General features: G+C 46.7%; 1 protein-coding gene and 1 long non-coding RNA gene across 2 annotated transcripts in view; both read right to left on the bottom strand.

Moving 5' to 3' along the window:
* SYT16 (synaptotagmin 16) overlaps positions 1-24243 on the bottom strand; it is a 95471-nt gene extending 71228 nt beyond the window's left edge. Inside the window, exons 1-2 of the mRNA XM_068682491.1 lie at positions 24094-24243; positions 23425-23526 (exon numbers count right to left, since the gene is read on the bottom strand). Of these exons, the coding sequence (XP_068538592.1) occupies positions 23425-23479 (55 nt within the window). The 5' untranslated portion in view covers positions 23480-23526; positions 24094-24243. The remainder of the gene's footprint in view (positions 1-23424; positions 23527-24093) is intronic.
* LOC137856783 (uncharacterized) lies at positions 12916-16523 on the bottom strand. Its single transcript, XR_011096788.1, has 3 exons — positions 15945-16523; positions 14304-14442; positions 12916-14153 (listed from the first exon to the last, which is right to left on the bottom strand). It is a non-coding gene; the product is annotated as an uncharacterized lncRNA (long non-coding RNA).
* Positions 24244-26984: the final 2741 nt, after the last annotated feature.

The following is a 26984-nucleotide window of genomic DNA, read 5'->3' as shown; positions in this document are numbered from 1 at the left end:
GCTCCACTTGCTGGCTGGCTGACAGGTCTCAGAAAAGCACATCTTTCTCCTGCCAGCGCGATTCTGTTTAATCTTCTATGGAGAAGGTGTACCACTTAAGGAACTTTTTCTCCCCCCCCTTTTCGAGAGGAAAAGGGAACAAAGTTTGAAAAAAAAAAAAAAAAAAGTGACAGCAAGTTAGTTTTAACCTAAACAGCAGCAATTTGCATACAAATCAGATTTTTCAGGTGCCACAGAAGATGTGGGGGCCCTGCCAATCCAGGGGAAGAAGATAAAAGGCAGGAAGAGTTTGACACAGATACTGCCAAGAGGTGAACCCACAATTTACAGTTTCTTCCCCCTGAGCGAAGTGCCCTGCAGAGAGAGGCTCTTCCATACCCCATTTATTTTCATTCTCATTGACACCACCCTTGTAAGACAAAGCACCTGTTCCTTCTTTTATTTACACTCCTTCTCCCAGCCCCTTGCACATGAGCCCTACAAAACGCAGTCAATACGCGAGTAGGTGCAGCTGGACGCAAACCCAGGTGGGAAGTGGTTTCCTTGCCCAGCTTGATGAGAAAATGAGTCCTGCGATCAATAAAGCAGCACCAGGCTGCAGAGGAAGAGAGCCAGAGGATGTGCTAACAGCACCCAAACATTATCACGAATAAATCACTGCTCTGGGGAGCCAGCAGGGGGGTCAGGGCTGTGGCGGGCAGCTCAGGAAGGCAGCAGCCTGTCACACCTCTCAGAGTAACACCTTTCAGGCAATGATTCCTGCGGATATTTCTGTCCTCTGGCCAGCACTGAAGCGATCTTTTTTGGGAAATTGAGAGCAGCAAGCCCTGTGGTGGGGGATGCCACAGCCCTGCATGCTCAGGACCTTGCAGCACGCAACACAGAAGCAACAGATCCGTTCAAACCAAACCCACAGCACCGCACAGTGTGCGCAGACAGCACTTGGACAAGATCCTCGACATCAGATTGACCAGTTTTATCTCATACTGAAGAGGCAGAATGATGAACTGGAGGAAAATATCCTGCCTTCGCCTTCCCTTGGATACTGCAAAGCAGCCCAGGAGAAAGTCTTCAGCAACCAGGCTACCAAATAAGCTACAGCTGCTGCTTCCTGACACAAGCATGCGTTTGGCCTGGGAAAGTGGTGCTGAGCACAAGTTTCACAAGTATTCGCTTTTCTACTTTCTCCTTCGCCATCCCCAGCATGCTAGTACCACTTGCCACGACTGTTCTTACAGAAGTGTTACACCCTTTCTGAAATAAAACGGGGCTACGTGACAGATCTAAAGCAGCAGAACGCATCGGAGCAATTAGCAGTTCTGCTGCTTTTGGGGCTCTGATTGGAATTCTGATCCAAGGAGCAAAGTGAGCTCTCCAGAGAGCTGCGGTGGCTTTGCATAAGGGCTCCATCTGCTGGCACGCTGCTCCCCTGGCTCAGTTCACCATATAGTAAACTGAAACAAAACCTACACAGCCATCAATTACATTTTTTTTTTTCTGCTCGCAGCCTATGAATTTCAATAAATACACCATCTGTTCATCTTCTGTGTGGGAGTTCAGTCATCTTCTTGGCAGCAATATTATTCTAGAGCAATTACCTGTGTCTTTATCACCTATCATTGTGCTTCATCATCTTTTCATCATGTGTAAAAACCAACCACTTTATTACTACAATTTCTGTAGGCAGCCCGGGCCTGTTAGTTACCATGGCGATGATCTGTCAAAAGAAGTCTACATTTAAAGAAGTAAAAGCTGAGAAAAGGAGGAGGAGAGAAACACAAAGAGCCTGGAATGAACTTGTTTCTCCAAGTCAGAGTTTAAGCACAAAAGGCACAGCTCAGGCAGCAACACGGAGATGCCACCACCAACCTCGTTAGGAATCCATCAGCCTGCCAATACGGGGGATGAGGCAATGATTCACAGGCATTATGATGCGCTCGGAGGTCAGCGGCTCGGCTTTAATCCCTCAGCTGAGTCTCATGATCTGCTCTTAGGAAGGACAATTCGTATTGCTATAAATCAAAAGATAAAAGGGGGGGAGAGAGGAAGGGCAGGCTGGAATGGCAGGCAGCAGCAATTTCCCCTCCCTCGTGGTCGCTAGCAAGACTGAATGCTACATCAGGTGCCCTGTAGTTTATGTCCGTCCCCGAGAACTGCTTCGGATTCATCTCTTTCTTCCCCACTTTTACCTTGTTAATGCTCTGCTTTCTCTCACTCCTGCCTACCTCTGCTCTTCTGCTTTCTTCCCAATCTGCACACCCATTGCTCTCCTCTTCCTGCAAAGCAAACGCACTTGCAAGTGTTTTACCTGAGTCTTTCCGAATCCCTACACATTCCTAAAGCAGCTGGTAGCGCCAACTCTTTCTAGCTGCTTGTTCCCCCACCAACCCACAGACGCCCCCTGACTTCGCCTCGTGAAATCCTCTTTTCCTCTTCAAATTCCTTCATCTCCTCCAGTCTTTCAGCTCCCACCCTTCCGAGCTGTAACTGCGCTCGTGCTACTGCAGGAAAAATATCAGCGAGGTACCAGAGGACTTGCTGATGCTCTGTGTTTCTGGGATGCGTCATTAGCAGCCTTCAGCTGAAACGCACCGGGCTGCAGACTGCCTTGCTTCAATTCATCCTCGTATCCCTGGAAGAAATAAGCAATCTCAAGGCTATCCAATTTGTTTAATATCAAGCACACACGCGCCGGGTTTTAATGAGGTGGGCTGTCATTCGGAATTGTGGGAGGACAGGAGATAACCACTGATGAGCAGGAAAATTAATTCACCATCTCCACAACTACCTTCCGAGGCAGAACTACCCCAGCCTACAAAGTTAGGGGAGGGAGGAAGCATTTTCCAATAGTTCTCTAGGATTTTAAGCACTTGAATTCCTGGTCGTCCACCTTCAGACACAAGGTGCCCAATATTCCCAAGTGTCTGTTTTCTGTGAGTTTCTGCCTGCAAAGCATCTTAGGCAACGATGGCTAAAGGATACCAAACCTAGGTACTGCAAAAGAGACAGGAGTCTAGGAGTCTGAAACTAAGCAGCTGCTGGGTATTCAGAAATAAATAAAAAAAATAAAGTATTGCAGCAGTGAAAAAATCCAGGGCTTAAGTTCTGAGCAAAGGAGGAGGGCATATAAACCAGGAGGGTGGGCTATAAAAAGCCAGATTATCAAGAACACGCTGCTATCAGCGTTCAAAGCAGAAATTTCATTGATATTTACAGAAGTACCAAATCTGAAAAACTCTGGATTTGCTGAGAAAATACAAATTAAACCAGAAAAATCCCATGCTGATCTCAGACCTCATCTCCCCTGAAAGTTTATTACGGAGCAAAAGTTCTTCCCATAGGTCCTGTTAGGAGGAGGGCTGTTGGAGAGGCTGAAACCGCAGCGAGATCAGACCCTGCAGCAGCTTAAGGATGAGGAAATGGCACCCACGCACCCTTCTTTATCTGTCAAGGTGTGGGCCCTGCGTTTCCTCTCTCTGCAGACACCTCACGCAGCCAGGCCGTGCCACCAACTTGCAGACGGTATTTACCTGCCACGAGACAGGCCCGGGGACAGCCACTTCCCTGCTCTTTAGCAGGACTCGTGCTGCACAGATTGGATGGAGATGGAGCCGTGCCCAGGCTAGAAGATGGTTTCCAGCACCCTGGGCCAACGCAAGCCGCCTCTCGGCGGGCGTGCTGGAGAAACCTTCTGCTTCTGCCAACCCCGTTTCCTCCAGCCAAGCCTTGAGGCGGGCTCAGTGATGTCGAATCTGTGCCCTTTCAAGTTCGCTGCCCCCACCCAGCAGCATCGGTGCTGCCTCTGCCCTCGGGGGGTGCTGGGTCTGTGAGGGGAGCAGCCCCCCAGGGAATGCTGTCTGCCTGTGTGGGGCTGCTCTGCTGGACAGCGTGCCCCCTACATGGCCCAGCTCTGGGATTTGGACGGCAAAGGTCTCGTCCATCACCCCAACTCTTCAAAGCCCTCAGCAGCTTTGCAAAATCACCAGTTCTGCTTGGTGTTCCCAGATGTTCCCAGCCGCTGCTGTGTGCTGCCACAGCCATCCTCCCTCTGCAGGGCTCTAGGAAGAGAAGGCAAAGCACTACAGGGCTTGTGGCTCTCCTAGCGGGGCCACCCACAGCTTGCAAAAAGATGGGAGAAGAGGAATAAAACCACAGCCTTCTCCTTCCCAGAGTGTCCTGCCACAGCCTGCAGGGTCAGGCCTCTCCTGCTGAGCAGGCCGAGACAGCACCTGCTCATGGCCATGCCATGGGGGAGGTAAAATCAGGCAATACTGACCTCGTGCTGGGTGAGCCTGTGCTAAACACGTGGTTGGGCCACCTGAATTGTGCCTTAAAGCCTCAGGAAGTCATTCCACTCAGCGAGCCAGCATCACTCCTCATCAGACCACAAACTGGGGCAGTGGGAAAGGCAGAGGAAGAAGAGGAGCGCAAAGGAGGAAGAAAGACACATTTAATCACTTAACAAAAGGCATCAGGAGCTCTTTGTTCAGCACTGCTCTCTTCCAAACAACCAAGCAAAAGGCACTCCTGCATCTCTCACGGCTTTGCAGGCACAAGCAAGTCAACACGGCCCATTCAGCCATCTCATCAGTAGGAGTTTCCCACCAGTAACCCAGAAACCAGGGTACTCCCTCAACAGCATGCAGCCCTTGGAGAGAAACACGTAGCCAAAAAGCCACAATCCCCTCTGGGGATGGAGAGGGCAGCCTTCCTCCTCACTGACAGACCCGCTTCCCTCACCTGGAGCTCTGGGACAGCATCCCTGTACACCTGGATAACCCCAGATCTGCTAACGTGAGACTTGCATTATATATTATATGCATTATATTATATTATTACTTGCACTTTCCAGATGTCAACCAGCACTCAGATGTTGCAGCAGCCGCTCAGTAAAAGGACCAGAGCCCAGAAGAGTTTGCAGGCACAACGGGGAAGGGGTAAAACGCAAATCATGCAGCAGGGAGAGAAAACAGGACTCAAACCCTGAAACACCAACCCGAAGGATTAGGTTAATGAGGAGGGATCATTAACACCTTTCCCTCTCTTCCTTTAAACTCCATGATACTCAATGCACACACAAAGCAGTCCCTATTTCTGCGATCAAAGCAGCACTAATTATTTCAGCTGACAGCGTGTTTCTGTCCTCAGTTCAGCAGTAGCTTCCACTCGCTCTGTAAAAACTTAGCAGTCAAAGTGTTCCTGGCCTGCCCCTCGGGCAGCAGCTTCCTGGCAGTGCTGGATGCGTACAGGCAGCGCCTCCCACCCCAGGCTGCCTGGCAGAGGAGCTGGGCTGCATCCAAAGGCAGCCCGGGGCTGGGGAGATGCTGAGACACCAGAGCTGATGCTCCTTCAGCAGGCACAAGGAAAAACAGGAGCTTCCTCAGAGCTTTTGGAGGAAAAAAAAAGTTGAAAGAACTTACAAGATCACATCCTCAACTGTTCTCGGGCCATTTGGGGACCATACACACTTTTTAAAATTTTTCTATACGTATTACTGATGTAGTGGTTATTCCACAGGCTTTTTATAGCTTTTTCATTGAACGGCAATTAAAGCAAGCAGCCAAAGTCAAACCTGACCTGTGCAGCGGTGAGACAAAGTCTGGAGAGAACAGTTTTTCCTTCCCCAGTATAGATTTGAGGAAGACAGATGGAGACATTAGATCTATTCATGCTTTGCCTTGTGTCTGCAGGTAGCGGCGTGCGGTCACAATGGAAATTCTTGAAGGCAATTCCCTTCGGGTCATTTCCTGCCCTCGTTACCTGCAGGTATTTGAAGAACAGAATCAAGCCTTATGCTGCCATTTCCTCGTACTGATGCACAATGCCAGCACAGTGCTCTGGGACCAAGGGACATCCCATTTGTACCCCTCACATAAATGCTAGCACACAGCCTCTGACTTCCAGCTGAGCAGACCACTTGCACTCATCAGCACGTGGACTCCTGCTCCTGTACCAGTCCAATCTGGGATCCTCCATCCCTGTGTTGCCATTTTTAATTCTAGATTAAAACCCAAACTCAAGTTGAGATTCTCAGACACGGGGCTGCAAGAAGCTCAGAGCATTCATCCTCTACAAGGAACAGCTACTCATAGAAGTCGCTGTCAGCAAGGAAAGGCAGTTAGCATTTTCCTGATTAATATAAATATATATAAATATATATATATAAATACTTGCAGAACAAACCATTGCTCCACTCTCATTCTCCAGTCTCTCATTCTACAGCCCTGGAGGAACCAAACTCATATGAAAATAAGGTTGAAGTAAGAAGATCGCAGGGAAGAAGGAAAAAAAAAAAGAGCTCCAAGATCTCACAAAAAGTTTGGGATGCTCTTCTGTAAACTCTTGGGGCAGAACTGGGAATCAGAGGCTCTTCTCAGCAAAAGCCTTCAGCTGTGGCAGCGCTCCCCTGGCCTGACACAGAACGAACTCTGCAGAAGAATGTAAAGGCTGCCCTATTGTCTGTCTGCTTCACACGCTGCATTTCATTACATGATGCAGCAGAAACTTTAGTTAGCTTCAGGCTGGTTTGCACAAGTAGTAGAGACAGACAACTGACGGCAGAAACACACAGCCTAATTAACCTTGCCAACGATTAGCTTGCAGGATAGACACAGAAAAGCCTGTAAGCTTCTCTGGGATCAAGCCCTTTCACCTGCAAAGAGACCTCAACAACTGTGGTGAGCTTACAGCCATGAGACACCAGCCCCACACTTTGTGGCAGTACAGACTGACCCTGCATGAGGCACGAGAAGCAAGTCCTCCCTTCTCAGTACATCTCCCTTCTGTGGTACCGCGTCTTGTGTCCAGGAGCACACTGGGGGTGAAGAAAGGGACAATTAAATGGCCATTAAATGAATACATAAAAAAAGATCATCAAAAACATGACATACGAGGAGTGGGCAAAGAAAGGGGGACCATCTAGGCTGGAAAGAGGATTAGAGGAGGGAGAAAACAAAATTACTGTGTGAAGTAAGGGAACTGTCTGATCTCTGTGTTTATTAAATATGATACAAGAAAACTTGTCAGGAGAGATTTAGATACAGCTCACCTATACATGGGGCAAGTGAATGGACCCGTGGTCCTTCCCACCATTATTTTCTATGATTACGTGTGCTCCTCAGAGCCCACGGGTCAAGACACCCCCTTCCCGACATGCACACAAAGCCAGTCAAAACAGGATTTGGCTCCCATTTGTTCAAGCTGGAGAGTTTCCTCCCAAAACAATAATGTCTGTGTTTAGCCTCAGGTCCTACACATCCAAACAAACAACAACAAAATAATAAAAAAACAGTAAGAAATAACCACATCCAATCAACAAAAATGAAAGTAATTCTACAAACGGGATGTCAGTATTAAAATCCATTAGGTAGGGAAAGGCAGACTCTATTAAATTTATTGCTTGACTCCAGGACTTGGGAAGAGTCTCTTCATTTCCTGTACCTCTCGAGTATTTACTATGTCTCCTATGAGCTAAGTCTTCCAGAGTCATTTTAATGTCATGTTCTGAGCACTTCTGCATTGTAATTCATCGATTTTTATCTCCTTCTCCCAATCAATGCAAAGATATTTATGCTGAACACATAAAAGCTCTTGACACTATAGAAAAACCAATTACACCCTGCAAGCCGTTTGCTGTTGGTCGTTGACATCACGGAATTATCCATTCCACTTTGCACAGGCCTGCCGCTTACAGGAAGGCGGCGTGACCTTGCCTCCTGCACTTTGCATCTGTGCAGCTCGGGGGAGCAAGGCACGGGGACCTAGGGAAGCTCCAAAAACACCTATCTCTGCCCCGAGGAGCGCCCCTGCTGCAAATCATGGAAGCTGGGAGAATCCTGCCCTGGAATAATGCTGCACCTCCTCTGGATGCAATCAGGACATGGGGCACAAGAGCACAGCACGTGCTGGGATGGCTCCCCCACACCATGCTACTGGTGAGAGAGGTTCACGAGACGAGCCAGGTACCAGCCCTTTTATCTTGGCCAAGCTGCTACAGATTTGTCAAGCCTCTGAGCATTTTATGGTCATGACTCACCCAACAGTCCCTGTCTTGCATTTTCTCCTTCTAGCAGCAGCAATTCCCTCCTTCCTAGCAAAGCACCGAGGACTCTGTGTTCCCTGGAAAGGTCCCACTGGCAACAGAACCCTGGGAGGTGCAGCCTCTCCAGCCCCAGCCTCTCCCATGCCACCAGCTCAGCAATGAAGAGGAGTTTTCCTGCCATGCTACTGGCAGCCAGATGGATGTGCCCTGCCTATCACACAACTCAGTGCTTGCTTTCTCACCTATTAGATGGGAAATGCTTCGCCCAGCACCAAACCTGAGGAACCAGCACGTTGAAGAAGGATGCCCAAGAGGACGGTGCACCTTCCCAGCACTGCTCATCCACGCAGCCATTTCATTTCAGGTGCCTGTCTGGATTTTATCCAACGTGGCCATGTGCCTGCAGCCCCAGCAGGTGAGGACATCTTCACTACTAGCTAAAGAGAACTGCACTTCATTTTAAAGCCTTCATCGGATCATCTAGCGCGGCAGACTCATTCCAGGGAAGTTAGGGAGCTGCGATGATTGCATCAGCTCCAGCCCTGCAAGCCATGAACGCACCTTTAATAAGAGCATATAAAGACAGAGGGTATTAAAAACCCAATGGCCATCATTCAAGAGCAAGAATTACAACAGCAGTAACACCAGCGTAAGCTTTAAGGCCCAGACTCATCCTGTTTAATTCTCCAAGATCCCCGCTGACCCAGCTGAGAGAGGCAGAAGTACCTGTCATTGGGAGGATAATTCATTTTTTGTGTAGCTGGTAGACATAGGTTCCTGGCACAGCACAGCAGATTTTTATATGCTCAGCCAAACTGCTTACACTGAATCTCCTTCTACATTTTTGGGTGATTAGAGGGGCTTTTTGTGTTTATTTTGTTGTTTTGTGTTTTTTTTTCCCCCATCTTTTGTTGTCAAAACAGGCAGAACTCAGCCAAGTTCACTGCCTAGTGGTGGATCAGCCCCCATTAATAGAAGACCAAATCACCTGGGGGAAAAGAGCACTAAAAAGCCCTACTGTGTTTAAAAACTGACACTCTCACTTTGACTCTCAAATTGCCGGGAAAAAAAATTGATTTTTTCCTCTGTTATTCATAAGCTTCTGAACACCTGGAGCAGCAGGCAGCCAAAGGAACGGCCTGAGAATGCCAAGCAGATACCGAGGGCAGAAGGGGGAGCAGGAAAGAGGTCCCACACTTTAACGGGGCTGACAGAGATGTGCGCTCAAAAGAAATGCTAAAGACGAGAACTTGCAGCCTATCAGCTCACCAGCATCAAGCCCTTTTGCAATCTCTCCTCTTCGAAAAGTCAAAGCAGCCTTAAATAACAACACCGTACAATTAAGCTGATTTCAGGCACTTCAAGTCAGACAGAACACGAGGCTCAGTTTTAAACCACAGAGAAATAACAAAACTTCATTCACACAGAGTGCACACACGGAGATTTATCATCATTCTGTTAACCCACTTTGAAGTCACACCTTCGCTAATTAGGAAACACAGAGGGAAATTAATTGGTGCAAACATAAATTAGCTGTGATTTCTATGCAATACCTACGCAACGCGTCACCCAGCAGTCAGCCGGATTCAAAAAGTCTCTTACTGACAGGTGACGTGCTTGAGGACAACTTGTTTTGGGTGTCTGAAGAGCAGGGCAGTCCAGCAGGCAGTCTCAATTCACCTGGCCAGTTAAACAAACCGAGGCCACTGTCAGCCCCCAAAATGCTCCATAGTTCCTAAGGGGGAATCGGTCAGGCTGATGCACAGCTGCTGGGCTGCAATGCCTGCCCCTGGCTCTGGCAGACCTGGAACTGGAAACCTAATGGAAGCCCCCTAGGGCAGGTCCCATACCAGGCTTTGCCACAGAAGTATGAGCAAAGGCACCTTCAGGTTGCTCTCTGCACACCCCAGGTGCTGCCGTGCAGCTCACTCACCAGCCCGCAGGCAGCCAGCCTGCCCTGCAGGACACATCCTTCCCAGCTACAGCATTATCCCTACAGCAGCTCAGGCAGGATGCTCTTGACTTTGTTTTTTAATGCAAAACTGAGTAAAATAAAAGATAAACCAGATAGAACCGAGAGGGAACATACTATTGCTTTTTGTTGTTGTTTGGGTGTTTTTTTAATTCTCTAAGTATTTATAAATGTATAAGCAATTTTCCTTTGCTCAGGTTGAAATGAGATCATGTTGTATCTTATTTTTCAGCTCAGTAAAGTCACGTCTCTGATACCCCCTGCTCTCCTTGTCCTGTCATCGCTTGTAATTTGCACAGACTGACAAGGGGCGCTCTACTTAGAAAACAAATTCATGTTTCAAGAGCATCAAGTATTAAAAATATTTTGCATAGAGATGTGCACTTCATATTTTGTATAACATACAGAAGTCAGTGGCTGCATTTCATGCCATTAATAGAAGAAAGAGCCCCTGAACAGAAGCAATGCATGGCAAAGAGTCAGTTGTTTAACGCTGAGTCCACTCAGAGACTTTTGCACACACCCAGAGTAACTATTTAGGAAGATCCTCCTTTCCCTGCTGTGCAAAGGAGTCAATTTCAATTTGGAAGAAGCATTGCTACGGTGAAAGTTAACAGAAATCTATCATCCACTGACTCTCAGAGAGATGCTGGTAGCACACTCCTAGCTCGAGCCCCTGCCTGTTGGATTTCAGCACAGGCTGAAATCACCGAACGTGCCTGCAATGGCAACGACGCCCTGACTCTGCACGTCCCCGGTCTGTGCATCTGTGTGAGCAGCGTGCAGGTGCTGCACGAGCGTGCAGTGCCTCCCCCGGGGGAGAGGCACCTCCAGAAGGACGGTGAGCACAAAGCACTGACCCTTGCTGACGGCTGTAAAACAGCAGGTGCTGCTGCGTGCACCTATTATTAGATATCAGGGGAAGAGGGTCGCGGATGCCAAGCATGTCCTCCAGAACATCCTTCCAGATAATTGCGTGCACGTGTTCTGAAAAGAGCTGGAGGCATCTGAGTGTGACTCCTGTGCTTTAACTCACCGTGAGTAGATGCCTGGAGGACGACAGGCTCCACAGCCCCCGTGTGCCGTGAGACCTGGGCTCTGCTCCACTTTGCAGAGACACAGAAGGTCACCGGCTGGGGATGTGAACTCTCCCACAAAGCCAAAACCCACAGCAAATGCCCAGTAGATAATCAGCCAGCTGCACACACAAACTCTTTATTGAGTAGAAAGCAGCTACTGACCCCTTCTGACAGCTTGAGCAGCCTCGAGGTTGTGGCTCAATTTCCTTCAGAGCAGCTTGCCATTCTGAATCAACGCCCTATCGCTCCCAACGCAGCCTTGTAGTGTTATCTGAGATGTGTGCATGGCACATTTGAGCTCCCATCTGAAATTAATTTGAAACCTTCCAGTACAGGGAAATGTGGTTTCAAGCTGTGCTCTGCTGACACGATGATTTATTGATTTACCTGTATACAAGGAACGCACACGGCAGCACCTCCAGCCGAAGGATACGCTGCATTAGGCTGCCCTGCAGGAGGAGGAAAGCAATGTGGAAGCAAATAGCTCATTTGTGGAGTCTGCAAGATGCACAGGAATGCTGAATTTATGTCGGTTGGTTTGGTTGCTTAAATCATACCCAAATATCCTACAAGTGATTAAAAATTTAAACCAAAATCAGTATAGTTAGTCTAAAGCTCACGGTTCTTCTAAAAAGAGGGACAAGTCATCTTGGTACAAAAATTATCACTAGTCAAAGCTTTCTCTGAAATAAACTCCCAATTACTTCTAACTAGTTTAAGCAATCATCCTAAAGCGTAAGGTTATGAAAAAAAAAAAAAGAAAACAAAGCTACTTGTATTACAAGGATGCTGCAGTGCCCTCTAGAGTCTTCATCACTTTCTCATTCCAGCATCTAGATGCAGAGATTCAAAAATGGCTCTACAGATATCACAGAGGCCAGTAGATATAAAGCCCGGCTAATAAGTTGAGAGTTCAACTCATTCTTAGTGCTACGTGGACAACACCTCTCCCCCCGCCTCTGTTCAGAAGGGCATACCTATAAAATAAGGAATAGCATTTTAGGAGGGACTTTCAATATCAGTATCTTTATGTCCTATTAATAAAATAAGATGCTAACAAAGGTGAAAGCAAATATTGTGGTTTTATTACTTGCTCCCTTCCCAAAAGCCACACGTATTCCAATAAATCGTATCACAGGGCAGAATCTAACTGGATCCTTCCAAGACAGACAATTGCTGCACTCAGATCTGCTGCATTCAAACTCAGTGCAGGGCTACAGAAAGAATGATACTGCTCCCACTAGTGCTTTGTTTTGTTTTTAAGAGTTTCAGTTCCTTTTCCTCAAATTTATAAATTAAAGATTCCTCACCACAGCTCCCTACTATACATATCCCTCTGTATGTATCTAACCACCATCATTTTTTTTTCCCATTTATAAGCTGGCAAGGGGAGGACAAAACATACTTTAAACATATCATAGCAAATCTTTATCAAGTACCTTCTGCTGATAGCACATCCTAACAACTACGGGCACAAATCCCCACTGCCCTTGCTGCAGGAACACGAACCAGATGGGAGAAAGGGAAAAGGAACAAAGAACACAGGGGCAGGTGGGTGGGAAAGACTCACAAAAACGCTGTGAGAGACAAAACCAGAATCCCAGAAGCCCCTCTTAAACAGCCTGGAGATGATCTGAAGTCTTGTGCAGCTGTGGGAAATGGACCCTCAGCAATGACGTGGAGGTGTCTGGTCTTTGGGAAGCCACACGCCTTGCTCAAAAGTTGGTGTATGCTAAATTAGCCTAAATTAGAGTAGTGCAAGCTTTACGCCTGGACACACCATAAGCACACATTCCCCATTTGCATCTTTCTTAACATTGTTTTTGGGGTTTTGTTTTGTTATAAAAAATGTATATTCCCTCTGCTAATTTAGTAGTGTCCCTTCAATGTTTCATTACTCCTTGGGCAACGTTTTTAGGAGGTACTGAGCACTGCTGCAAACACGGAGATGCTGTTATCTCCATCCAAGACTAAAGTTGGAAAGCTTTTAAGTTGGCCAAATGTACATCACATTGAATCACACTCAATTAACCTAATCAAGTATTTCTCTAATGAAAACATACGTTTCTGTGCTGGCAGTTTCTGACTCAACCACAATTCATTCAACGTTAAAGAAAAAAACATTAGAAAAACCATCTGTTCTCTTTAAATAGAGAAGCTATTTTTACCTTCATGATGAGCCCAAGTAATTACAAAACAAGTGGAGTGGGTTTCAAAAAGAAAAAAGAAAAAGACAAGGCAAGACAGCTGCTACTTTGCGATTATCCCAGCACAAACATGATACTAACCGTGTGGTTTTGGCCTTACACTGCTCACCCTGCTATGCATCACACAACCTATTGCCACCCCATTTGCTGAAGCTCTACAGCATATGTCACAGGGAGACACAAAGGTTAGAGTGCAGCACAGAAAGATTTGGTGAATGAATTGCTACGTACTAGAATTGAATGTCAACAGAATCCCAAAGTTAAAGGTCTTCGAAAAGGGTTGAGTCTTGCAGGAAATCAGTGACAGAAGTCCCACACAAGTTCTTTTTTTAGATGACAAATTCCAAACTGCAGTGCTCAAAAATTGTCAGTCAGGTGGCACCTAGCCCCAGGGGAGCTGACATTTGCTGCGTTACAATTCTCCAGGCACCCACATGCTCCCAGAAACTGCAACAGCATTAACCCAGTCAGCACAACGCCCTCACACTTAATCCTGTCTGTAACCCACAGCGCAAACATCTGCCTGTGCTTCCCGACGAGCTGCTCTCTCACCCGAGAGGCAAAGCAATGTGTAAGATCAAGCAGGCAGCACCCTCCTCCAGCAGATGTGTGGCGATGGCTGCAAGATGGGACAGTCCTCAGCTGCTGTCCCTGGTTGCCTGGAAGGAGCACGAAGGCTCCTCTTTTCAGTTTCAGAGTGGGAAACTTCTTCCCAGTATTATGTATTGACTGCCTTGAAGCAATTCGTGCTCAGGCTGCTGGCTGTAGGTTTTCCCATGTGGCTGAAGACAGGATCCCTGTGACTGTGGTGTTAATGGTCTGCCAGGAGCTCATCCTGCACCTCACTGCAGCATCTAGAAGAGAGATATTCCTTCCATGTCCCCAGCCCGTGAGTGATCATGCCAAGCACAACTCTTAATTTCCCACTGACCCCGTTCCAGAGCCATCTAGTTATGGATTTCATACTCCAATAAACTCCACAAATCCCAGGCTGCCTGACTCACCTCCTTCTTTCAGCAAGGGACATTCACAAACAGTGCTCAGTGACTCCAGGCAGGCACAGGCTGCTGAGCAACACCATATGAGCAAGTGCTCCTTCCCTCTCCCGAGGGGCCAGCTCCACACAGCTCCCCTTTCCCCGGTCTAAAACAACAAAACACAAACCGAGGTGACAGCAGAAGCTCTGACTGCGTCCCTCTGCCAGGCAGGAGACAGGAGAAATTCAGAGAGAGTAAAGAACTGAACCAGGAAGAGGCAAAAAAGCATCAGGAAAGCAAACAAGAAGAACAGCAACTCTGGAGGTCTGTCCTTGTGCCTTCAGCGAGCCAAATACACGACCATTTGTCCTTCATGCTTCTTGCTGAGGAACGCTGAAAACAACTGTGTATAAAAGAATCACTCCTCACTTATCAAACTGCCTATTTGGAAACCTTTAATCCACTCCTTTGCCCCAGAAAAAGGGTACCCTGCAGCTCTGTTATCAGAATTGCTATCAAATGAAAGTTACTTGGTGTTTTTCTTAAATCTACAGATGTAAGAACAATGGAAGGATGTCATTACAAGAGTGACTCAGATTTGATATATATTTTTGTTTCTAGCTCTCACACTTGCAGAAGAAATAACCAAAAATCAGACATATGCTGAGTAAAGGCTGAAGAGTTGGTCAGAACGTGTGCTCTGTTTGAGACTTGAAACTGCTGCTTTTTAATGTCAGGTTACAGGCTTGGGAGCCCTGGGCCATTGCTGCTGAGCACACAGCAATGCTGCCATCTCGACTGCTCACAGAACCTAAACCATATCATCTAGACACACCTACATCAATTTTCAGAGAAAACACAGCAGCTACAGGAAACAGCACATCTGTCTCCATAGCATTGCAGCACGTACTACAGCAAGCGCCACTGATAAAGACTAAATTAATTAACAACATCAAGCTGGGGTGTGCTGAGTTGTATCAGCACAGCCAGTAAAACCAACAGCTTGAGGACTTCTTCAACTTAAAGCACTTTATTCTTGTCTTTATTAAATTATAACTCTTTTAGCATTCCAAATTAGGTCACACGGACTGTCATAAAGCTCCTGGGTAGTCAAAAAGGTGAGTGTTCCCCAGAATTGGGGCTAACACGAGAGCATCATCAGATGCAAATAGCTGAGGATCTGTAACTGAGGAGCGGGATCCCAAAGAAGCCAGTCTTCTCCCACCCACGAAGAGCTGTAGAAGTGCTACAGCTCTCCATGACATTAGGTGCACATCCATCTCGTTCTCTACTGCATGAAAATGTTGGAGACAGGCAGGGTGAGCACCCCTGACACACAGCAGCACAGACAGGCTGTGGGACCCCTGGTGAGGGGCTGCCTTAAAGAACCCAGCAGGCAGCGTAAGTTTTGGCAACATTAATATATCTTAACTTGCTTCCAGGCTGTCTTCTGACTTCAGCATCATGAAATGTACTTCACATAAGAAGCCTGTGACAAACATCCAACCATATAAACTCCAAGGGTGTGCGAGGGGGTAACAAAGCAAGTACTTGAAATCACAGAGGAGAAAAACGAAAAAAAAAAAACAAAGCACCACTGCAAAACGCTGTCAACATTTTATGCAGCTCACCTAATAGGGCTTCAGCGAAATCTTATCAAGCACTTACCTTGGCATGCAGTGACAGAACCACCTGGCCTCGTGTCCCAGCAGGGCTGTGCACATGGGGAATGATGAATACAACTGCAAGGTCCAGGCACTGAACTTCTAAAAAAAAAAAGTAACTTAGAGCTACACCTACCTTCATGGAGCTTGTATGCTTGGTCAAAGAGCTCTTTGAATACAATTATCACAACCTCACCAGCTAAGATATCAGTCTTAATTGGGCACTAACAGGTGGTGGTGAGGTGGGTGGGAGGTGGTAAGGTGTTATAACTCAGCTGTTATAACAATTAACTTCCTAGTTTTAGTGGCAATGAAAAAATAAATCCCTTCTTTTTGTTCACCTGCTTCCCAAAAAGAAACTCAGAATTTAAACTGCTGCGAAACAAGAAAGAAGACAAAAAACCTCCTGCACGTTAAACATGGTGTGTGTGATTGTAGTGGCAACTGCATCGTTCTTCAGGGTTGACTCAAAGTTTTTAAGCACAAAGTGTTACCATAGCACAGGTATGCAAAATGGGCTTCAAAGAGCAAAGCTTATTCAGAATTCTCAACAAAAGTTCTTGGTAGCAAATGTTGGTTCCAAAGATTCACTAGGAAACAAAAAAGAGGCAGAAATATCCACCCTGAACAGTTTCATCCCCCTCTGCTACAGACTGATAAATAGTTTTAGGTTGCTTTTGCCCAGTTACAAAAGAATAAAAAAGTAAACTACCCACAATATAGGAAAACCACTAAATTTTGTCAGAAACCCACTTGAAACTCCCAAGATGCAGACACTACACAGTTCTGACACGTGCCAAAAATATTTCAACTAATGCTGGTCATTAAAAGGCACCTACCCCAAACAAGTCCTGCACTCCCACCTCCCAGATCAGTGTGAGCAATGTGCGAGCAATGAGTGGTTTTGCTGCTGTGTGGGCATTTTTCAGCTTTCCCAGGACGGTTTGTGCAGAGAATCCCACTGATTTGAGGGCTCACCCTGCCCTTGGGATGGCAAGTGGTGTGACTGAGTCCTCTGAAATAATTTTCACAAACTGGGCCAATGGAATCATGTCAGTTATTTACTACAACATTAAACAACAATTACTTAGTTTGAAGACACATGTAAGGATAGCATGGAAAACCACGCTTGGTTTTACTCCAGCTGCAAGAAAATCTTTCATTTCATCCAGATCAAAAGGTGCCAGGGCCCAGCCTGCAGGCAGGACACTCACCCTGCTTTCACTGAAGACCTTTGCTGGCAGAGGCAACTCTTGTTTTTCTCCATAGGTCTCTGTTCAGCTCAGCATCTGTCCTCTCTCCCTCACGCTCTTCTTCCAACGCTTTTCTCCAGTTCATTACCTCAGACCTTCAGAAACCAGGTTCTGATGCTTTTCCCAAAGGGGAACTCACTATCTGCACTTTATTAGTACTTGTGTTTCTTTGGCATGACCAGTCAGTCTCCTACTAACGACTGTCTTGGCTCTCAGCTGCCGATAGCTTCTTAACCCATTGTGAAAATAAAACTCTCTCCCCCTCACTTGTCAGGCCAGAAACATCTCTGCCTGAATTCCTGCTGCCCTGCAAAGCACATTTCATCACAACACCTCACGCACAAGCATCAGTTTATGCCAAGAGCTAGGAGAGACTGCGTGCTGCTCGGTGCTAACTCCCAGGAGAGATGAACACAACACCGACCACGGCTTCAGGGACAACTCGCTGCAGAACAGCAAAGCACCTGGCGTCTTTGAGACACGGGTGGTAAGGAAGCAGATACATCTACCTGCAGCCAGCACAGGCACTGCAGGCTACGGTATTTTAACCGTGCTTTTGATTCTTAAACAGACCATTAAAAATGAAGGGTCTCTGTATCTCAGCACAACACAGACCCTGAAAAGCTCCGGAGATCTTTGCATCAGGAACTGCAATCCCACCTGAAATCGCAGAGAAAAGGCTGCAGCATCCCTTTATTTGCTGCAACCTCCTCCAGCAGCTGCAGAGTGACAGGACACTGCCCCCCTCCACGTGCCAGCGGAGCCATGCATGCCCAGCACACTAATACCTGAGGCATGCACACGTCTGAGCCGTGGCTGCGTGCTGGTTAGTTAATTACCATTAATTAATTAATTCCCTGCAGCAGTTTTACCTGCACAGCCTATTGGAGCAGCCTGCAGCGAGCAGATCAGGCGAACGCTGCTGAAAGGGAGAGCCTGCTCCCAGGTCTGTGTTTCCTAGCAGGGCTTCTTGCCTCGGTCAGCCACGGCTCAGCTTCAGGCTTTGCTGCAGGGCTCACTTCCTCGTCTCTCTGAGCAAAATTAAATACTGGAAAAGAGAAAAATCTATTGCAATTGTTTGCTGCAGACGACAACCCAAGATCCTGAAAATCACCTTTTGGAAGTGGCTCAAATGTTTCTCTTCTGATCCAATTAACAGCAATGCCACCAGGAATTAGCAGGGTGCCGATGCCCTCTACCTGCAGAATCCCGTTGAAGAGCTAATGGTTAGGAAAAGTGCAAGTACCACACCAAGGAGTAATGAACCCTTTCAGAAAGCTCTTTTCTTTCAGTCACAGTGAGATATCACAAAGGGCTGAGCAGATCTGTAGGAAAATTACTGGGTTCAGGCACCAAACACTTTTGTTTCAACTGCATAAGCACTTGGTCCCCAGGAGCAGGTGATGGGAAAGGTTTGGTGGATTTTTTTAAATACTTTTGTATACAACACGTTACCTGAGTACGCTCTCTTGACACTTGTGAGATGTAAACCACGTTCTGATTTTCCACATTTTCACAAGAAGTGTTTAAGAGACTCCAAAATTAGACTGAACTAAGAAGTTCCAGTATCCATAAAATTATATTATTTTTCTTAATAATTAGCCAACTGAACACGTCAGCCAGCTGCAGAAATTTTGCACTATCTTGCAAGGTCCCAGGTGCTTTCCGACCCTATTAAAGCCAATGAAGGCTAATTATGGCTGAACCCCACTCCTTGGAGGCCCCAGTGTTGTGCACATTTGACCCAGAGAGGCTCGATAACACTGCCTAGCTCAGTGATACCTCAGGAATTCAGAAGCAGAACAAGGACTGAAGCCCAGACACAAATCCCAGCCGTGCCTTCTGCACAGGGCCGAGACACCACTTGTGAAAAGGAGTGGTCAGAACAGTCAAAAGATTCTCAAAATTCACAGAGAATTCTTCTTTCAAAAGGAATTTTTTGTACACGTGCAAGTGTTGATTAAGGGGTACCATTAGAAACTAAATAAACCAGCCCTATTCCCTCTTCTCCAGTGCAGCTCGGGCTCCCTGCTCCCCTCTCACAAGGAGGTTTCACCAGGGACCATCTCAGGATTGCTCTTTGCAGTCCCTACGTACTCTTCTAATTCCCTTCCAAGTTTTCCACTTTGACTACCGTAAGCTGCTCTCCTCAGGACCTCGTGAACATCACCTTGTCCCCATCATACCTGTTCAGAAGGCTGCTGCAACCATCACTCTTTCAACCTATCGCTTAACCAACTCCTGCAGCTGGTCACACTGCTGTCGGCAATTTTAGCCACCTGTTTATCCATTCTTTTAACCCATCAACACCAAAACCTAAAATAAAATAAAGAAAAACTGAAATAGGAAGATATCCAAGAAGCTCATTCTGGATAGCACAGCTAACATAATCTCTCTGACTGATTAAGACGTGTCTGATTGGATTTGTTTACAGCCACTGCAGTAAGTTGAGCACAGACTTATCAGATGAACAGCCGATAGCTGTACCCTCCCCGAGCGGGAATTCATTTCCTAAAACTCCCCCAAGAACAGTCAGTACAAAGCCCGTGTGCCCAATGAGCAGCTCACAGACCCAATTTGTAGAGTCGGTGTGTTCCCAGCCCCTAGACAGACTGGACTGAAGCCCTTGCTGAATAATTGATCGAACCTGCTCAGCGCACGAGAGCAATAAGCACGAGATGGTACAAATGGGCAGGGAACATGAGGTCTCCTTAACCCCACCGACCATGATGTCAGCCTCTCCGAGGCATGAAGAGGCTGCTTGTGGAAATAATCCTGCCCAATGTTTTCAGATAACCTCCCCTGGTAATTATGACTGCTCCTGTTGAGAGGAGAGGCGGCTCTGCAGCTGAGCAGCGCCGTGGCTTAGCCAGGCCAGATGGCACGCGCTTGTCTGCCATGTGCAGGGGGACCAGAAGAACACTTCAAGAAAGGAACACGCCATAAACGTTACGGGCTGCTGCAGATGGGTCCCCGAGGAAGCGCTGGCATCATTACTTAGGGCGAAGACAAGCCGCAGACCTCCATTTCCCAGCCCCGTGCACAGCTAACAGCTCTCCTGCTGCCGCAGCGCTTCCAGCACGGGGCCCCAGCGCATCCGCAGATTCACCACCACATCGCAGGGCTTCCTCCTTAATGGCCCGCCCGCCCCGAAAGGGACCCATTTCACCATGACCTAAGCATACTAAATTAGGGCTACGGTCATTACCAGCAAGGCTCTGGGACCAGCTTTGATTTAAGGTGCCCTACATGCCTGAGAACGCTCGGTTTGGTACCTCACTTGTGTCTTCAAACCTCTAAAAATATTTTTTAAGAGCCTGGCTTCAGGGCCCACAAGCCCAGTGGTCCTTTAGCTCTTCTTTTATCAGAGAAGGAACATTGCCTGCACCCCTAAAACTGCATCCCAGGTCCCCATCCTCTCCTCAGAGAGAGAGTTGCCTGTCTTCCTGAATAACAATGCCCCAAAAAAACCTCGTCAGAGGCAGCTCCCTTGGAGAACACCCTCCACTTCCACGCTCATCAAAACAGGAAGGAAACAGAAGATTTCAAATGTTCTCCCATTTATTCTGCAAGCCATTTTCCAGCCTGAATATGTACTTCTCTTTCAAAGTTGTCTCCTGGGGACAGCGCGTAAGCACAAACAGAGGCTCTTTATAAAATTAACTGTGTTTCAAGTATTCAGCAAAGAACACACAACTGCAATCAATATTTCACACAAAGCAGGCATTTTCCGAGACTTGCTTTCAGCACAACCAGATGCCGTGCAGGTCTATTATTAGCAGGAATTTAAGCAGCCTTGTGTCAAAATGAAACAAGAGAGGTAACAAAGAAATCAAGGCATCTAACAGCCCTGATTACTTTCAAATGGGAGGTTTTTCATACGCACCAGCGAGGCAGTACTCAGCAAAACCTTCCACAGCTGAATACAGGCAGCTACCAAGCATACAGGTGCAGGGGTTGGCTCTGCGCTGGCATTTCCTAGGGCAAGCAGCTCATGGTGGCAGTGAAGTCACTGCCATCATGAGGGGAGGGACGCAGACCACCAGGGCTTGCTGGCAGAGCTCCTCCAGGCTCCTTCCTTGCTGAGCAGCTCAGGACCCAGGAGCCAAGGCCCTCTCAGCCAGTGCTTTCAGGCATGTTAATTCCTAACACCACCATAAAAACCTCAAGACCCACATCTTTATGCCATCCATCCAGACAACACAAGCTAATCAATAAGGCTCTGAAATGTTGTTGACAATTTATTTGCTTATTTTTTTAAAGAAGCACCTAACAGCCTTGCCTGTATTTTCTAAGCTTTTTAACAAGGATCTTAGCCAAGGAAACAAGTGCACCCTCCTCTAGATTGCTATACCAGACCCACGTCCCCTTCCTAGCATCTTCGTTAAGGGGGAATAATTCATCCAGGACTCAGGTACCCTGCCTAGGATCTTATTACTGCACTAATAAATATTAATGATACATTGCTGCACTGTGAAACCCGTGAGCGTGAAGTAACGCAAATACACAGGCGCAGATTGTTTAATTAAAATCTTGTTCAAATGACCAACAGCCCTTTAGCAGTGTGAAGCTGCCTTTGGGTGGAACACAGCCAGCACACTCATCTGTGCAACAAACAGGGCTGCTAATGCAAAACGTGGTTAAGCCCTGATGCCACAGACCCAGCAGCAGAAAACGTGCCCATCCCCATAACACTGATGGTTTCTCTATGCATCACAGGTTCCTAAGTCAGGAAAAAGAGAACTCACCTACAATAAAATGGACTTTCAAATTAAAACTAATTCATTCTCTAGTATTTAAAGTCTACTCTGAATAGTCATTTCTGTCTCCATTTAACTCATCTTTTCGATATATCCCCTTGGGAGATTTTTCATTTAAAATGTCTGGAACACGCTTACTGCTGCGAGGACACCACATTTGTTACCATTAGAAGCGCATTCAAATGATGCACAGTATTTTCTCTAGCACTGATCTGAACTGTGCCCAAGCTGTATGCATTTCAAATTGGGCAGAAGCCAAAGCTACTGGAGACCAAACTTGCCTCACTTCTGATCCTTCAGCCATCAGGAACAATGAATTATTTAATGATAAAAAACAGAGCAGACTGTTCTAACACGCATCTGTGATCATCTCAAGTCATCACCGCCACCTCTTCTGGCAGCCCAGGACCACAGAGAGACGCTCTGGCTATTATGCCTTTCCCTGAGGAACAGCTCTGATCCAAGGACAGAATTTGGTAGCACCTAGGCTACAGGATGGCCCTGTGCCTCCCAAAGTTCCCTGATCAGCACAAACCCTCTGTTCTGCCCTTGGTATCACTGCTCCATGCAAGTACTGGCAGAGCTGACAACTGCTAAGGCACCTGTTAGACAGAAAGCTGAACAGAACAATCCAAGTTTGCCCACTTGAATAAAAATCACGGTTTATATATGAATGAAATTTAATACAAGGACACCATCTTACCAAGCCCAAGGAACACAACCTCTTTCATTCTAATATTGGGCACCCCTCAGGTCTTTGCTCCTTCAGGTATTATTTCCCAATTGCTATATTGAATAATTGTTAACTGGATCAGGAATTAACTGTTGGATGTGCTTACCAAGATTAGATATTGCAAACCACTGAGGAACCTTGTGTATGCAAAGCACATGGGTAGCTTTGAAAGCAGTACACTGGTGCCTGGAGCAAGTATCTCACCTCTAAAGGAGAAGAGGACTAAGGCTGAGATAGAGAGCGGTGAGGAAAAAAGGAACTTCTGCCTGGCACCCAAAACAAGCACAAGACAGTAGGCAGTACGAGATACTCTGGTTGCTCCTGACCAAGCAAGATGAGTTTAGCAGGGTTTATTGGCTTGGTCTCTCATCGCAGTGCTAGTGAAAGGCAGAGGCAGCCCCAGGAGAACAACACATGGCAGGAACTACAAGGAACAGCACCCAACGGAGCACAAACGCTTCCAGCTTAATGCAAAGCTCAGCTAAAAGCAGATTGGGACACGAAGATCCACACCAAAGCTTCAGCAGCTGAACCAAAGGGCAACGTAAACGTCTCCAGGCTACCTTCATATACCTACAGCCAGTGTAACAAGACTTCAACACTGCACTGATCCATGTGCTGATCACAGTGCATGGCAAATCCCACTCCTGGCACTTGTTAGGCTTACGAGGGGCTAATTTACAGCCTCACAAGTAACTGCTCCACGTCGTGCTTGCTGATCTAGCTCAGTCTACTCACGTTGACTGGCAGCGTTCTCCACAGGCCGTGTTGAAGCACAGAATGACGTCCACATCGTGTCAGCCTGGGCCTTGCCCGAGGTCACCCTTCCTTAGGGACACTCTTGAAAGACAAGGAGGAACAGCAAAGAAGTGAGCACGGCTGAACGACAAAGGGAGGAGAGAAATCAGGCTCCCCGTTAAGTCCCACCTGTATAAAAACTCAAGCCTAGGATGAGACGGGGAGGCGATGGACCATTTTACGCCATCCTGACACCCTTTAAAGGCTTCTGTGATTATTTATCCCCCAAATATTCTGGTAAAAGACACAGGAAAACCAGCCCAGCCATCTCCAGCACGACCCATGTCCGTGCTTCTGCAGCACGCCGAGGGCTCCCTGGGACCTCAGCAGCACCCAGCCAGGTTTCACCCCCCGGTGCTGTGGCCTGGCACACCACCAGGAATTTCTGCCCTCCCTGAAGCCCAGGCTCATGGCTTAGGATCAGACAACAGAAAGCGATTTTTCCTCAAAACCACTGCAGCAGCCACAGCCCCCCCTCCCCACCCCCAGCCGGCAGGTGCCGAGCCCCCCCACCCCCCCCCGCTCCTCGTCCTCCCACGACCACCAAACGCCGTGAGGGAAGCCCCGGCGAGAGGCAGCGCCCCTCGGGCACCTTCCTCCCGCACTCACCGTCCATCGCCATGGCGGCACGGCCCGGCTGGGCTCGGCTCGGCCCGATGGCGGAGCCCGGCAGCCGCCGCTATAGCAGGGAGGGGACGCGGTGACCCGCACGGCGCCTCCCCGCCGCGGGGGGAGCCCCCGGGCCGCGGCCGCCATGAGGGGAGGGAGGGAGAAATAGGGGGTGTGAGGGGGGACCGGTGAGGAGCCGGGCTCCGTGAGGGGAAGGGGAGTGTTTGTGTGGTGAATAGCGGGGGATGAGGCTACACCTGCTCTTCAGGTCTCTTCAGAGATGGTGCACCAGTCCCAAAGCCTCTTTCCACATGCGGGTGCCTCAGGTGTTGGCAATAAAGCACCAATAAAGCACAATTTCCACCATGCCTATCACAGCACCCAGCCCCTGTCAGAAACTGATCCAGAGACACACAGCAGGCTGTAGGTTAGCTTGTATCTGAGGTTTAAATGATGCCTTACATGTTGTTGCGTGTACAAAACTTTTCTAAAGAAGTTAAGCTCAATAACCCCAACAGCTGACAACCTGCCCTTATATCCACCATTCTCCATATCCAAGTTTGTATTTCTGTGACTGAAGAGGAACCAGGTTGGGGCCCGTTACACGAAATTCAAGCTTTTGCAAGAGAATTTTCCTTTACATCTGTTTCTAATGCAGTCTACCTACCGTGTACCAGAGAAAAGACTGACCCAAGCCCTTAAGCACGGAGTACAATGGATCTTCAGCACATTGCTCAGCAGCTTGGCACAGTCCTGTGTCCCCTGTCCACAGGTAGGCTCACATACAGCTGAAGGACACAAGTATTCACTTACCAGGCTTAGTCTGGGGCCCACATTTGAGGACACGGCTGAACACAGGGTGAGAAAACCAGTACCTCACTCAGCTCCATGCGGCAAGCTTCATAAAATGTGAGTGGATGATTCCAGAAATTATACGAACTTTAGAATGAAACATTCCAGAAAGTGAGGGATAAAATAGCCACGACAGATTAAGAACTTTATTTCTATGAATGTGTGATAATATAAACCATCTGCACAGGGTCACATTATTTAAAATATTAAAGTACACGACTAGATGAAACCTGAAGGTATGCTCTAGTTCTCCAAAGGTTCTCCATCAGGTCTACCTCAGACAACCATCACTACTATTTTTTCAATAGTGTTTTGAACTCCTACAGTAAAAGTGACTCACTTTGCTACAAGGCCAAGCTAGCTTCTTCACTGCAAAAATCTCTCATTATTTTAATAACTTCATATTGCTGTGAGTTGTATAGCTCTACCTCAGTGAACACGGAGAACAATTAATCACCACTTGCATAAACACGTTACGTAGTTATGAAGACTATTACATTCACTCTCAAACCTTTTCTTTTCCACACTAAACTCTCCCAGGGCTTGTTTTCTCTTTGTTGCCCCCCATTTTTATTTTTATTTTTATTTTTATTTTTATTTTTTTTAAGATTCTTCTAGAGGTGTCTACATACTCCCCAAACTGCAGACAAACCACCACTGCAATCCGTAACACTTGGAATTTTTCACATTAGCACCACACTGCTGATCCACCTTCAGTTTGAGAGCTGCAAAACCCTCCAGACCGAGAACAGCAAGCATTCCCTACCTGGTATTTGCATTTAATTTGTCCTTCCAAGTGCAGCCTTTCGCATTTACGTTTACTTGTTTAGACCTTGCTGATTTCTCCCATTAATAGACTAAAAATTGTATTGGAAAATGTCCTCCACTTAAGCTGTTTCTAAACTGATGTCACCTCAAAGTGTTTTAAAGTACATTCTGCTTTTCATCATCCACATTATACTTGTAAACATGGCATACCACACATTCAAACATCCACTTAGAAGATCCTTCAGCTTTGCTAAACACAAGGTGATTACTACTGTATGAATGTTATTCTTTAGCCATTTGTATATCCATCTTAGAGAAGTTTCAGCCAAACTGTATTTCTCCAATTTATTTAGAATAGCCATAATAGCATCTAGATACATGCTGTCATGCTGCTTCACCCTTATCTAGCAGGCCAGTTGGAAGTTAGACTGGAGTTACAGAGATGAAGTTATCTTGAGGTCTTTCACTACTGTATTAGCTGAGGCTATAAGCAGGAGAGAAGTTGGATATTAGAAAACAGTATTCATGGAAATCTAGATTTACTGATTTTGTTGTTGTTTTTAAATGCTTTACTGAAACATCTTAGGAATTCCTTCTCTTGTTTTTAATAGCCTGTGATTGCTCACCAGACTGCAGCAAGGGAGTTTATATATTTAAGAGATCACACCAGCATTATAAAATGTTGTTTACAGTTGCCTCAAAATTCTAAAGATTACTCTTTAGAAAAATTACCACTGCATATAGTCATCAGTCAAGTTTATCCTTAAGCATAACCTTCTTTTTGTCTTTTATTTTATAAACAAATTAAAGAGCACACTTGTTTTCACAATTATAATATTAAAATAACTGCTACTTGAGTCCACCCATCTTTGTTCATATTCAAGCCTTTGCATGCATCAGATGTTGATCTGCAAATCGTTTTCAGAAGTCTGCAGGAGAACTCATGTCAAAAAACGAAAAATGTTCCTACTCAGTTCTTGGGATGGTTCAAAGATACAAAATGAGGCAAACAAGATGGTCACATTATAAAAAACTGCCACTTCAGGGAAGCATACACAACATATGCTTGACAGAATAATAATTATATAGCTGAAAGGAGCATGTCAAGAAAGTGAAAAGTAAGTTTTTGTACACGTGTTTAGTCTTTAGTCTCCTTGAGAAAGAAACCTGCAAGTCAGAGGGAAATAGAGAAACCACCTTCAAGTTTTCCTTCAAGAACTTAAAATCCCATGTCTGGAAGACCTGGTTTAACCTTAGAGCCTAAGAACAGC

The sequence above is a fragment of the Anas acuta genome, chromosome 5 (genome assembly GCF_963932015.1).
Source record: "Anas acuta chromosome 5, bAnaAcu1.1, whole genome shotgun sequence".
NCBI lineage: Eukaryota > Metazoa > Chordata > Aves > Anseriformes > Anatidae > Anas > Anas acuta.
The sequence above is the reverse complement of the archived record's forward strand: the minus strand, read 5'-3'. Positions and strand labels throughout refer to the sequence as shown.